Raw genomic sequence first — 14,313 nt, 5'->3', positions numbered from 1 at the left:
CCTAAACCACAGAGCACACAGTATTTGCACGGGTCAGGCTGTCAGCTGCATTAAAAAAATCTATTGAATATTCTCAGCATTTCAGAACAGTACTTTTTTGAGAAAAAAAAATAAAGTCTGCCCAGCTTTTATTTCTTATATGAAAAAAACCCCATTAATCTGCGCCCAGCTTTTATTTCTTATATGAAAAAAAAAAAAAACATTAATCTGTATAAACTCACATATTTTCAACAGAGGCAAGATTTTGCCTTGTTATCAGTATCATCCCCTTATTCATTTGTAGGCTCTGTACTGGGACAAAAATATTTCTTTTCCATGACTGTTATACAAAAAAATGTCCTTTCACCACAGCTTGTGTGGGCTTCTTGCTCTCTAGTCTGCTGCTTGTACCTTCACCTCACTATCCTCTATTTGCTTGCTTCATCAGCTCAGCTGTTCATCCTGGAAAGGAAGTCTGGTTTCTGTCATGGGAGCTAGGATGGCTCCACAAGTCACATGCATCCAGAGGAGCTCCAGGGTAAGTTTGTGCATCAAAGTAAACCCATGAGACCCGTGCAATAAGCCTTCCCCCTTTTATGCCTATTGTGGTCAACACTGCAACAACTTCTAGTGAATTTTTTATTACTTCGATCTACAAAAGGAACAGGAAAACCCAGGCAGAGGAAACCAAAGCTACATTCAAAAGTTTTTGACCATACCAGGAGTGCTGCATAGCCTGAATTTATCATATATTTGAGAATCCAGAATGGAAATTGCTGTAAAAAAATCTGGATTTTTCTTCTCCCCTATGAAAATTTGTTGTATTGCACATTGACTTCAAAGTGTTTGATGAGAAAAAAAGAAGTAAAATGTTGTAGGTCATTTATATTGGGTAGTCAAGGCTTTGACAATTCTTTTGATACTGAACTAATGCAGTTAGTTGCTCGACTGCAAGAGGCACAACCCTTATCAGGCTAATTACAAGTCAGATGGAGCCAATTGAACAATACTGAATTATTAAGGTCTTACTGTACATTCTCAGGCTGTTAATATCTATTAGATTACAGCTGCATTATACTGAGTGCTCATTTCAGCAGGAGATTAGAAAGTACATTTATAATTCTGGCTACCCTTTGGGTGGATCATGGTATTTACATACCATATGTCAGCATGAGATTACAGAATGATTTATGCTTTTTGCCCAGACCTTTCAGTACACTGCAACTGGCTTTGTAGTAAACCACAAAGCTGAAACACCATTCCATCCTGACTGACAATTCAGCTCTCAAGAAAAGATCACCAGTGACTGGTGCAATCATACTCCATTCAAAGCGACAACAGCTGAAACACCATTCCATCCTGACTGACAATTCAGCTCTCAAGAAAAGATCACTGGTGCAATCACACTTCATTCAAAGCGACAATTGACTCGCCCTTTTCTCAACACAACTGAGTGATCCATGCTGGTTTTCCTATCAGAGGGACACAGCAGATGAACTAGGGAGGTGTGCTTCGCTATTAACAAGCTAGTTTTGAGCTGCATGCAGGGGAAAAAAAGTGAATAGTCATTTCATGTTTTGGAGAAAAGAGCTGCCCCCCAAAGGCGTGACAACAACCAACACTCAGGTACCCCAGTTCCTTCTGTAAGAACCAGACCATCTTCTGTAACCACCAGACAAGAACTGTCAACCACAAAACCATCTGTACTTGGGCAATTGTTATGTAAAAATAGTTACTCAAATTGGTATTGGTAATTTCAGCAGTGTGCATCACAAGAGCTAAAGAGTAAGTACCTCGACGCATGTACAAATAGATTAATCAGTGAAAAAATCTAATGGAGTACACGAAAATACATTGCTTTGATACACTTGACTAGTGGTTCCAAAGTGGCAGTGAAGGGATTTATCACAGTGTTATCTGTCTAAAGCTGAATGGAAGATATTTCAATGTTTATCTATTACAAAGTACTTTAAAGATGACATGTCAAATGAATTGTTAAACTGTGATCAACAAAAAATGATCTAAAATTTTAAGTCAATAATGCATCAGCTGTGTGTACACAGGCATGCACAGCAGTCTGTACCTTAGCTTCAGTATGTAAAGCTGTCAAACACCAAAAGTAAATGTGTTTGATTGCTGTACCACCAGGTTTGTTAAGTTTCACTGTTTCAGAGACTATGAACAGTATGAGCAGGAGAAAAAACTCACCTGATTACATTGTCTTTCCTTCCAAGCTATTTTACCCTTTACTTTTTCTAAACCAGTCACACCTTTGATTATGTTTCAGTAAGAGAGCTGGCTATGACAGCAAAAGGAAACTATCATCTTTTATTAGAAAGCAGATTTCCAGCATGATGCAGACGAAAGCACGGTGACATCAACATCACATTGCCCCTTCATCTGAAGGTTTTGTCAATTAGCTGCATGTCAAAACCCAATTACATGTGGAACACAAATGGAAAGGCTAAGCAGCAGAAGTATCCCCCACTTTCCCTTATTTAGTTAGTGAAGGGGGCTCACTAATCTGTAGGGACATAAGGACTATTAAATGCTGCAGTATAGCACAAGCCTGGGAGATTGAGACTCATAAATATTTCAGTGGCAGCAAGAACAGAGTGAGATCAAAATACCTTGTCTGTCATCAGCCTTGTCTGGTCTAACAGGTATCTGTGCCTCCTGTAAACATCCCATTAGCAGGAGGGGACACTTGGAGGAGAATCAATTTCAGCTACTATCCTATGCTGCCATCCTCTCCCCTTACATGGCAGTGACTGAAGAGCCTTCAGAGAGAGCACAGAGGAAGGGACCCAGAAATAGACACTTGTCAAAGTATGAAGGTTTTTCTTTTTACCACAGCTTATTACTAGCCTGTGACAGATAACAAAAAGCCTTTTTCCAATGAGTGGGGCAATTCCTTTGAGAATTAGTTCAATTCCTTTCTTGACTAATGAATATGGGGGGAGGCAGAAGACAGATTTTCATCTAGAGATAAAAAACAATGTATGTCTTCAAAGCCATTTACCTTTGCTCCTGCTGGACACAGAGCTGAAGGTGAAGTATTAGGCTGCTGCTCTCTTCTTCCTTCTTGCTTCCACAGTTGAACATGAAGTTTGAAAAAATCCCTGTAACTTACAGTATTTTGTTCCTACCATACTCAGGTTGGTGACAACATCCCATCTATCTCCCCATCTGTTCAAGTGAATTAAGGGGGAGAAAAGGTAGCACTGGAGGAGGAAATTTGGTTGAATGTAACCGTTCTTTGACAACAGGAGAGTGTGCATCAGTCTAAGAATTCACTCATGGAAAACTTCGGCAAAACTAGCATGCAGGGACAACATAAAACACTTTACAGATGCCAAGTTTAACCACCTGAAACTAAGAAATTCTTTGTTCCAGGTCATGAGAGTAAATACCAACAGTAAATACACCAACAGATCCTAGACCACATATATCCTGGACCAGTACTGGTAGGAGAATGTTCTCAACTTTCCAGGCCTGCCCTTGAATGGAAAACTCAAAGAAATATCTCAGCTGAATTTAAAAGACAGCAAAATCATATAGATCAGTATTGCATCCAAGGCAATTCTATTTTGTTTCTTTCAAAATACTGCACAAATACTTTGTATCATTTTAGACTACTGCTGTATTGCCCAGAAATACTGCTGCATCTGGGAATATGAATTCCTTCACTGAAAAACAATGGTAGTTTGTACAGTGGGGTTGCACCAGTGGAAAAACTGAAACCTTGAAGGTCTCTGCTTGGCAGAAGTGAAACAGCTCCATAGATGTGTTTTATTTATTCACTGACTGTAGAAGGAAAAGTGCCCTCATTTATTTATTTATTCACTTTTTGAACCAGCTAGGCCCACAGTCTTTGGCTGGTAGTTTCACTGACAGTACAAATTGCATTGGTGCCTCCTACAGCTATAAGGGAACAAGAATACTTAGTAATTATTACCTATTGTTCACATTGCAACATCAATTCCCTCTACTGCCTATAAAAAAGTCACCTTTTTCCTTCTAAACAAACACTGGAATTTACATTTCACACAGTTCTAGCCCTCCTTCTCTCCATCTGGGAACCAGGAAAATGTTTTCAACTCAAGATGTCCTTTAGCTAGGGAGGGATGGCATGGTTCTCTCCTGAACTGCAAGGCTGACAGCAAAACTAGAGCTTCATCTTCTCCAGGAAAAAAAAAAAAAACGTTGCTTGCTTTTCAATGCTGATAAGAATGAACTTCGCATGCAATGCTGATACAAAGGTTTCTCACTGTATTTGCCAATTTTCTAGCATTCTGTGGTGTTCACTCTTTCCTCACATTACACAACTTTCAGACCCCAGTAACTGTCACATGCAAGCAATTAAATAGAAAATGTTCCTTAAAAATCAGTAGTTCTATCCTTCAACCCTCCTGTCTCTCCTCTTACAATAAGCAATTTTATTTTGTGTCAATTTAGAATATAAAAATTGTGCTAACCACCTCAGCAGCAGCACAGTCCAACAAATTATTCCATTTCAGGTAACATGTGGTTACTCAAGACAAACAAAAAGGCCTCGTATCTTTTATTTTGCATTAGAATTTTCTTATATTCATTCATATATTCTTAATATGCAGCCAAAATCTACTAAACTAAATCTAGAACTGTTGCCCCATGCTGATACAAAGTTGGGTTTAGAAAACAAAGTAAGCTTTATTTGAAGTGAAAAAGAAGCACATGAACACTGTAGCACAATGTGTAAAAAAGAGAGTAATTTGCAGTAATCTGGAAAGGGAAAATGTAATTACTGGGTTGTTGCAAAAAGAAATCAGATTCTTTGGAATAGATAATAATGGTTATAAATTTAGCTAGTTCTGGAACATTTCCACATTTCTCAACAATAATCCAAAATATGTCAGATGTCTTGAGGTGAACACTTGGTATTTACCCCACACCCAAAGCAAATACATGGATACATTAAATGTTATTTTTATAGCATCTTCAACTTATAAATACAGAAGTGTCTGCACTTTGGCAATCCTCCAGAGGATCTTCAATTGACTCTGAAGAAAGGAATTTAAAAGGGTATCAAAATGTTAGACATCTCACAAAATATAAATATAACCCCTCTTAATTAGGAGAACAGTTTAAGATACACGCCTTGTTAGCAGAGAAGCACAGAGTTTAAAATGCCAGGAAAAGAAAGAGTAACGTTATAAAATATTTAACTCAAAATCAGAACAGTTCTTTAATAATTGCAAATGAACTTTTTACAATATCAGTTTTCTAACTTTCTGGGCACACTTCCTGGTAAACACTTGAGTATCCTCTACGAGTTACAAAGAGTAAGTTTCCTGTGTTATACAGCTAAAAAAACCCGGACATTCATAACAACTTGGCATCACATCTTCTTTTAAAAAAGAGATCACACAATAATTTAGACAGCATTTATAGCATTATAAAATCAGACTCCCCCTCTTTAATCACTCACAAGACCAGTCATTAAGAATACAACAGCTTTAGGAATACAAATAATGAGGATGTAAAACTATTTGTGCAAAACTGCATTATTTTTACTGTCTAAAATTTCAGGGAAGTAACACCGCCAAAAGCAGAGAGAGGATAACAAAGACAAACAGTCATGAAAGCAATGCTACCTTAGATTTTCAAACAGGAATTACATTATGAAGTAAATATTAGGTAAAGAAAAAAAATCTGATGGCACCTTGAACAACAATGACAAGTGTCCTGGTAATTGCAGTTGAACAGGAATTGATACAGGTTCATGTTAAGAGTCTCTTTCAGGAGTAGCAATTGATCTGGGGGTATCAACTCTAGCATTTCTTCCCATGCAAAAATCTATCTTTCCAACATCTTTGCTTTGCGGGCTACTAATGCATTTAAGAATGAGCAGTCTTTTGAGGAGTGTGCTTTCTTCCATGCATCTGAAATCTTTAAAACAGCTGGATCATTGATTCCCTGGATTTCCCTACTCCAATCCATTTAACTGCAGGAGAGAAAAAGCAAACTTCTATTGTAAGTAATACAAAGCAAGAGTGGATTGTATCTTAAGATACAAACTCATCTTCTTAAGCACCACTTTTTGAAGAAAACAGCATATACTATTCACACATTAAGAAATTATAACTTTGTCTATTGTTATCAAAGAATACACTTTCAAGCAGGTATTCTTGAAACTGCCATAATAAATTAATCACTTTTACAGATTATAAAATATAGGATAATTAGAATCTATCAGAAAAGTAAAAATTTGCATCCTCTCCAAACTCCCAGCTTTGGATGGAACCACAAGATCACCTTTATTAGGGAGTATCAAGAAATGTATCAGTTCAGGAATATATCTATGTATATACTCTCATATATAGTTCAATTCTCAATATATACTCTCATATATACTCATATATATATATACACACCCATGTATATACTCTCAATATACACTCTCATATATAATTCATCATACTAATTAATAACCCATAGTCCCACTGAGTTTATGATAATAGCAAAACTAAACCCTGATTGTAACCAGTCTAAAAGACACTTGAGCAAGTTATGAAAAAAAAAATCTTAATTGAACAGGACCTATAGTATAAGCTAGATAAGCTTCTGAAAATTGAGTTCAACAACTAAATAAAAAGTAGTAATACCATAATCACCAGTGGCACCAGCTACATCACAGTAAGCACAGGTAGAAACTAGTTTTCAGTATTTTGAACGTTCATTAATACAAAATATCAAACAGATTTCATGGAGCAGGAATAACCCAGAGAAGAAGAAGAAAGTCTGTTCTACTCACCAGGAACACCCAACACCATTTCTATAAAACGAACATAATTTTGTGCATTTACAGGCAGCTCATCAAACGTCCTGGCATTTGATATGTCCGTAACCCATCCTGGGAGTGTCTCATACTGAACCTCTACTTTGTTTAAGACTTCATGGTTGGCTGAGAAGCAAACAGAAACAAAAATTTTGTCAAAGGATACTGTATATTCTCTACCATGAAACACTAATGAGGTGTAACCTCTTACACAAAGAGGTTTGCTCCTAAGGTAATGCAAGCACTGCAGCCACTGAAGTGTTGGGGGTTTTGTTAATATAAGCATAAGGGGAAAAAAATCCAGTAATATCAGGACTCAGACTTTAGGAATTCCAGTGCTCAGTCACATGCACATACTTTGCTGAAACCACAATCTTTTCAGTTCAGAAAACAACTTTTCAGGGAAATAATTCCCCAAAATGTTGGGGTTTTTTTGGTTTTTTGTTGTTTGTTTTTTTTCTGAACAAATACTGAGAACCAGATCCGTCTTCATAAGGGAATTGTGAAAGCAAAATTAAGAACCAGCTTGTAAGTACCAAGCAGCTAAAACATATTTTAAAATGGCATAGGAGTGTACCTTTTACTAAACAAAGTCGTAAGATGTAGTTAAGACTTAACAGACCTCTGATACCCACAGACCCTTTGCCCCAAAACTCTGCAATGACTTTATCAACCAGTGTGGAGTCCCACAGGATGTATGAACAGTAACTGTTCCCACTACTTCTCAGAAGAGAAGCAATATTTTGTCCTTCATTTAGTAACTTTGTACAATGTCTTGCGTTAACTATGAATCCTGTGATGATTTCTAGTACTGAAAAACATGCTAGACATACTGTTCTGGAACTGAATCACTCCAGTAATTATCTGAACACTAAGTCTTGGAATGACACAGGACAGCAAAACAAAGGGCTTAAATCTGAAAATGATCAAAATATATTGATTTAAAAATGGGAGGAGTCAGGCATTCCTTCTTGACTTCATGAAGAAGAGGGCATAGTAATTAATTTATGTAGGCTCTGTGTCAGTTCCAGTCACTCCTGCCAGGACAGCTAGTCAGCCTGGGAAAGGGTTTGAGTTGCAAGAGATACAGTAGAGGTGCAAATAGAAAACAAATCCCCTCCAGCATGTGTGTAGCCAACAAACTCAAGCTCAGCACATTGAACAATTTGTCCTAATGCAGGGAACAGTTCGATAGCAGCAGAGCTGTAAGGACAGCCTTCATGGACTAGGATTTTGAGAAAGGCTGAAAGAAGACTGCTGCGCTGTCCTGAAAGTCTATAATGGCAAAGAAATGTGCAAAGTTTTGGAACAAGGTGTTCCCAGTTTAAAGGAATCCTGAGCTAATACTCATGGCATTGAGAACAAACAGACACATTAAGGATGTTTGGTTGCAGAAGCCAAGGATAAGCACTTTACTGTCAGAAGTATCAACTGAGGTGTTGCCTGCTGTGCAGGTGATCTGTACAACAGGACAGACACACCAAAGCGCACAACCACAAAATTATCTCCTGGCAGTACAGACAGTTCCTAGCCTCCCTCTTCCTGAAGAGGAAAGTGAATGAACACCTCATCCTGGATGTCCATGGGCCTTTTTCTTTGAAGCCTCTCTGATGAGGTTAGAAGACAGCTGAAAGCATTTGGTATTGAACAGTCTAATATTGACTACAATCTTCCATTAGCCTGTATTCCTTACCTCCCCCTAAGAGAGAAGAAAAAGAAGGGATGCATCTTTTGATGTTTCAAATGATTCTTTAATTTTGTCCCAGCAGGTGTGAAAAAGATCATGTGTGGTAAAGAAAAGCCACAAACTGAGCTCAGGGCAGCACCAGATCTAGTCACCATCTAGATTTCTCTCAGCTTTTCACTGAGCTTTCCCCTCAGCGGGTTTTAGGGTTTCCAGAATATTCCTTAAGTGCTTAACTATATAATAGACAGAGCAAATAAATGATATCATAATTTGAAGAGTGCTGTGATGCTACTTCCAACACAGAAAAAATATCTCAGATTTGGGACCTTGAAACCTTTGTAAAAGAAAGATCCTCCAGCAATTTCCAGAAATTGAACATGAAAAGAGTCATGCAGTTCAGATCAAAGGTGCATCCACAATAGTGTGCCAGCTCTTTAACCTACTGCAAACGCCCAGGGGAAAAGTGCAATGAAAAAAAAACAAAACAAAACAAAAAAACCCAAAAAAACCAGAAACCAAAAACCAAGCATGAAAGTAAAACTTGTCCAAAGTAATCTCCCAATTTCGTAAGCATCTGTGTTTTCAAAGTCTCCTGAGCTAGAGGTTATGTCTCTCTGTGCCGAAATCAACTATGTCTGAACTCGGACAGGAGGCATTAGAGAACTAGAAAATAGCTTTCACATTCTTTTTAAACTAATTGTCTCAAAGCTAGCAGGAGGTTCTGTCCTCCATAAACTCCTATCACTGGCCAGCAAAAGACTACAGCCTCAGCAACACCAACTGAAGGCAGCCATAAATCCACAAGACATTTTAGGTTCCTCCTAAAGAGGCAATTATGAAATGCACACAGAAAGCTAAGCTAAAAAATCCTGAGTGAGACTCATATGACTCTCCAATCCAGGTGGAAAAAGGAACAATATATGAAACATGGCACACTTTTCTGAGATGGTGGGTACTGTGTGTGATTCTAATTTAGAGACAGTCATTTCACAAGAAGGGTAAATCATGAACATCTCCAAGAGAGTGGGAGGGTAGGAAGGGGAGAGGGAAAGAAAAAGTTTGCCAGTGAGAGCTTCCCAGACTAGTTTTCTTCTAAATTAAATTCCAATGTCAGTGGCATGTTTGGAAAAAAAAAAAAAAAACCTGTACAAGCACACAGCATGCAGAAATGTAGACATCAGAAACAGTCTAACGGTCTGCAAAACACAAAGTGGGAATAAATTACCTTTTGTTTTTTATGCCAGAGGCAGGGGTTAACTGCAGCATGTGTGCTGAAAATGCTGCCAAATGTTGAGGAGTATAGCAAAGAGAAGTGTGGAACATAGAGGCACTGTGAGAGACAGCATCTTCCAGCTTACCAGAAGTTCAGCTCAAACTCCTTCCTGACGCTTTAAGGAAGACAGCATGTCAACAGCTTCTACTAAAGTTCTACCAGAATTCTTAATTGTTCATGCAGTAAAGAAAAATACAGGCAGGAGAGCCACATTGTGCTGCTATGATTGACTGTCAGCTGGGAACAAAGTCTGCTCCCTCAGGAGTTGTATCTAACAAGATTCTGGCCCTGAGACATATAATGAATGAAAAAAACCCACAAATTACTGACATCTTAGTACTGTACAACATGGCCACCTGCTTATGTCATCTTTAAGGACGGACTGCCAGAAAAGGTTTTCCTGGCTTGAGCACAAGATCATACAACGGGCTACAGCAAAAGCATTTACTGAGTAGTTCTCAGTTCAAACGTGCAACCTCCATTATGTCCAAAAGCCATTTCAAGTAAACACTAATGTCCCTAATGTTTTGATATGAGTGGCAATCAAGCATTATCTGAGTTTTAAAAAGGGAAAAGTGTTCCCTGGTTTAATGCAAGACGAGTACTAAATTTCCTGAATCGAAGTCATTCAACATGCATTCAGACTGGAACTAGCACTTTCGTTTCAAGATTCTGGACAGCAAATCAGTTAGAAAGCTCCCACAAGCACATGGAGAAATAAAATATTTTTTTTAATTCCTTATTAATTACTCTGAACAGATATGTGCCATTTTCAAGGACTAGTGGCAGATCATCCTTTACACACAATTACATCTTTGTACTACATAAATCCTGCTGTGAGTTGTATCCAATTACTATAGTTGATCTCCTCACCCACAAAAGTTCTCTGGTGATGATGGTATCACATGAAAAATTGTAACCTGTGACCAGCCTCTAGCCCTTGGGTACCAATTATAATGAAAATGGGCATATATGTGCACATTATGAAAATCAAGCAGCCCAGTCTTTAGTCCTGTTTTACGCTCTTCCTTTTTTTCTGCAGTATGTCTAACTATCACAAACTGAACACGACACATTATCTATAAAAACACTGGCTTGTGATATTTGAATATTTTAACATGCAGGTGCAGTCTTCAAGTAAAAATGACCACTGTCCTCCTCAGGAACTACAGTTTCTATCATGCTAAGCTGATGTACATTGGTCATGCATCAGAAAATAGTCTTGTTTTCACCTAAACTAGTTGTTAGTTTCTTACCCCACCTCTTGTCCCTCTTTTACACTGTGTAGCTTTTGTAGGTTTTTGGCTGCTCCATGAATCATTAAAGGGAAGTGAACTTTTAGAAATGTAACAGAAGGAAAGAAAAAAGTTGGCTTTTCAACAGGACCAGTTCTCTTATGGGGTTCACTGCATGCTTAAATGAAGAGCTGGCCTGCTAATAATGTGCATCAATAGTAGTGGGAACAAGATAACGGAGTTTAGAGTATGAAACAAGATTCCAATTTAGCTTGAAGGTGATGCAGGCTGTATAAAATAAAAGGGACAAGCAGTAACATATATAGGTCTCTGAATCTTTCTAGTAGACAAAATTGAGTATTTGGTACAGGTATCTTTAGGGTACAGATACTGATATGGTAAAAGATATGTCTGGTGTATCTGGAAGACATTAATGGCTTGATGCTAAAGATATTGCTCTTTTAAGTTTTAAAAGTAGAAGTCGAAGGTATTTAAAAGTATCACATTACATTTCACCAAAATCTACAATTTTTAAATAAGCAGTCTTACCAGGAAAATGAGGTATGATTTCACCATCTAGTTTGTATGCAACACCAACTTTGATTTCTGGAAATACATCCAAGATATCCAATTTGGTAAGTGCCAATCTATAAAGAAACATTACTCTGGTTAAACAACTTCAACAACCCTTGAATCTTATCACATTGTTAAAAAAAAAAGAATCAAACAAAACTGATTCCTGCAACTAATTTAATTTCTTTAGGAAAATATCTCATATGGCACTAACCTGTTAGCTGGTCTGACTTAAAAAAAACACCCCAAACAAAAAACAACCAACCACTGAAACAAGACAACAGCAACAAAAAAGGATTAAATACAGTTTTTCTTGCATCCTTTGATCTAGTACTACATGAAAATGCCAAGAAAATCAAAGAACAGGTATTCTCCAATTGAATGAATTTGTCTATGGCTTTAAGTGTCATAATTTTAATTGGTGAGGGTGCTGCCAAGATACCTAACCATTTAGGGGATAACCATTTAAGATGACTGTTTCATTGCGTGATGCTGTTGGTGTCTGTTCCTGTCCTCTGCGGCAGAATAATAATCAAACACTGGCTACAAATATCTGGCCACATCTTATTTAAAACAAAACCCACAAAGAACAAGAAAAACAGAAGTATTTAAACAAAATATGCATTTACACTATCTGATCTGCTAGAAATTTTATACCAGTTTGTTTCAGGCATCTATCTTTCATTTCGACTAACATCCATCCAAAGATATATCTGTATTTTTAATACTTACACATACTAATGGAGATACTGATGCCTTCCCACCTATCTTATTTTGAAGACAAACTAACAAAAGAAATCTCCATAAAGAAAAGAGAGAAAAATCTACATCTATGAAAATATCAAATGTAAAAATATTTAATGATAGGAGAAATGAGGAAAAGCTGATTTATCAAAATATCAAAACAATCAACAGATCAATATTAACAGTGTAAATGTTACAAACTGGTACATATACAATTTACAGTAATCTACAGCATTTCATGATTTTCTATCAAGCTGCCAGCAAAGCTCAGCAAACTACTCACGCAGTAAATCCATTAATCATATAGACATATCGGAGTGAGACAAGGTCCAGCCAGCCACATCTTCTCTTCCTACCAGTGGTAACACCAAACTCTTTGCCTCTCTGTTGCAGCAATTCTCCAATTTCCTAACAAAGAGTAAGACACACCAGCCTGTAGGTTTCTTTGATTTGCAACACATGATGCAGGTGTTTACTTAACATTTTACAACATATTGCAAATTACCTTTTAAGTCCTTCCCCCAGTTTTTCAAAATGCTGTCCACTTGGATGAAGACAGCAATACAAAATGTTCTTTCTAATTCAAGAGAACAATTTTTAGGCAAACTTCACAAAATCTGTTCCTGTTCTAACCTTCTATTCCACAGAAATGTCTAAGAAAATTGCAATCATGTTTGGCAGTCCTGAAATCTCAGTCTAGAATCAGGAGATTGAGACATCCAAACACACTGTCACTTACATACTTGCTCTTAACCATTGTTAACACTGACTTAATAAAATTCAGAGAAGATACACCAAGTCATTTCACCCAGCAGGTCACACCTGAGGCTGTAATACTCACATTATCCTGTTCTGTAGGAAAGGCACCAATTCCAACTCTGGTTGTGTAGGCTTTCACAACCCCGTACACTTCCCCGACGTTCTGCGGAGGCATGCCCAGACCTGTGCACACACCTCCAACTGTGCAGTTTGATGAAGTCACAAAAGGATATGTGCCTATTAAAAACCAAAGTATTTGGTTTAGAAAATTATTAAAACACTGGGTTTAAACTGGTTTTTAAAAAAAGTCTAACCTGGTGAGAAATAGTACTTGCACTGCACTTACCTAGATTTTACAACACTCAAAATCAAAACACACAATAAATGTATTTTACAGTCAAGAACACATTTGGTAATGTGTAATACTCTTAGCTCTCTATGTACATTGTCTGATCCACCTTCATTGGAAAAGGTAAAAATCTTACTACTTACTTCAACTGGTAAAAGTGGACTACATGACAATTCTGAATGATCATACAGGTAAAAAATTGGAGTAGGGCACCAGAAAAACATGCCTTGCTTTCTTACACTAAATATACTCACTAACTGACCAATGCAAAAATTTGAAGGGAGACTCCTGAGAAAACAGTATTAAAAGGTTAGAGAATAGAGATTTACTATTTTTAATTTTTGGAGGAAAAATAAAACACAAACTCTACAAACCTATCAACTCTACAAACATAAGGATAAGAAATTGCAATGAAATACAGAATTCTGTAAAGAACAACTTTGTTTGCATAATCAAATTTTAAAATTTCATTAAAAAAAGAAGATTCCTGGAATACAGTCTAGAAGTACAAGTCTGTCTCTAGTTAAATATTCAGCTGTTATTTAAAATGCAGCCTGGACTGCAAAGACAAGAGTTAAACATCTCAAAATCTCAAAAACAGATTTTGAAAACATTTTTTTATTAAGTATTGGCAAATGAAACAGAGCACGTCAGTCCTCAGCTGAATTCAGCCACTATAACTGCACAGAAGCAAGATAATTCTACCTGTTGTGTCAGACTTTTTTGTATGTCTTTTGATATGAATCAGTGATAGGTAAGAGAGGAACAACCAAGACAAAAGGAACTAAAAGCAACACAGTTCTTTCAGCAATACAGATATTAAAGTCAAAAATCCTTCAGAGACTGATCAGTGAGGTTTCACAGATTAGCTTCAGGTATCTCAAATCACTCCAG

At 37.2% G+C, this 14,313-nt stretch overlaps 1 protein-coding gene across 3 annotated transcripts in view; it reads right to left on the bottom strand.

The window, feature by feature from the left end:
• Window positions 1-4,646: 4,646 nt before the first annotated feature.
• Window positions 4,647-14,313, bottom strand: part of ADSS2 (adenylosuccinate synthase 2) — a 37,550-nt gene continuing 27,883 nt past the window's right edge. For 2 of the 3 annotated variants that reach the window (XM_039697756.1, XM_039697757.1), the window contains exons 9-13: window positions 13,153-13,307; window positions 12,595-12,719; window positions 11,544-11,641; window positions 6,776-6,925; window positions 4,647-5,965 (exon numbers count right to left, since the gene is read on the bottom strand). In XM_039697756.1, the coding sequence (XP_039553690.1) occupies window positions 5,913-5,965; window positions 6,776-6,925; window positions 11,544-11,641; window positions 12,595-12,719; window positions 13,153-13,307 (581 nt within the window). In that variant the 3' untranslated portion in view covers window positions 4,647-5,912. Of the gene's footprint in view, window positions 5,966-6,775; window positions 6,926-9,711; window positions 9,875-11,543; window positions 11,642-12,594; window positions 12,720-13,152; window positions 13,308-14,313 lie in introns of those variants that run through there. The other variant, XR_005626374.1, reaches the window with a different exon arrangement.

The sequence above is a fragment of the Passer montanus genome, unplaced genomic scaffold, assembly GCF_014805655.1.
Source record: "Passer montanus isolate IOZ18808 unplaced genomic scaffold, ASM1480565v1 scaffold12, whole genome shotgun sequence".
NCBI classification, from domain to species: Eukaryota; Metazoa; Chordata; class Aves; order Passeriformes; family Passeridae; genus Passer; species Passer montanus.
Note: the sequence above shows the minus strand (reverse complement) of the source record. Positions and strands in the feature narration are given on the sequence as shown.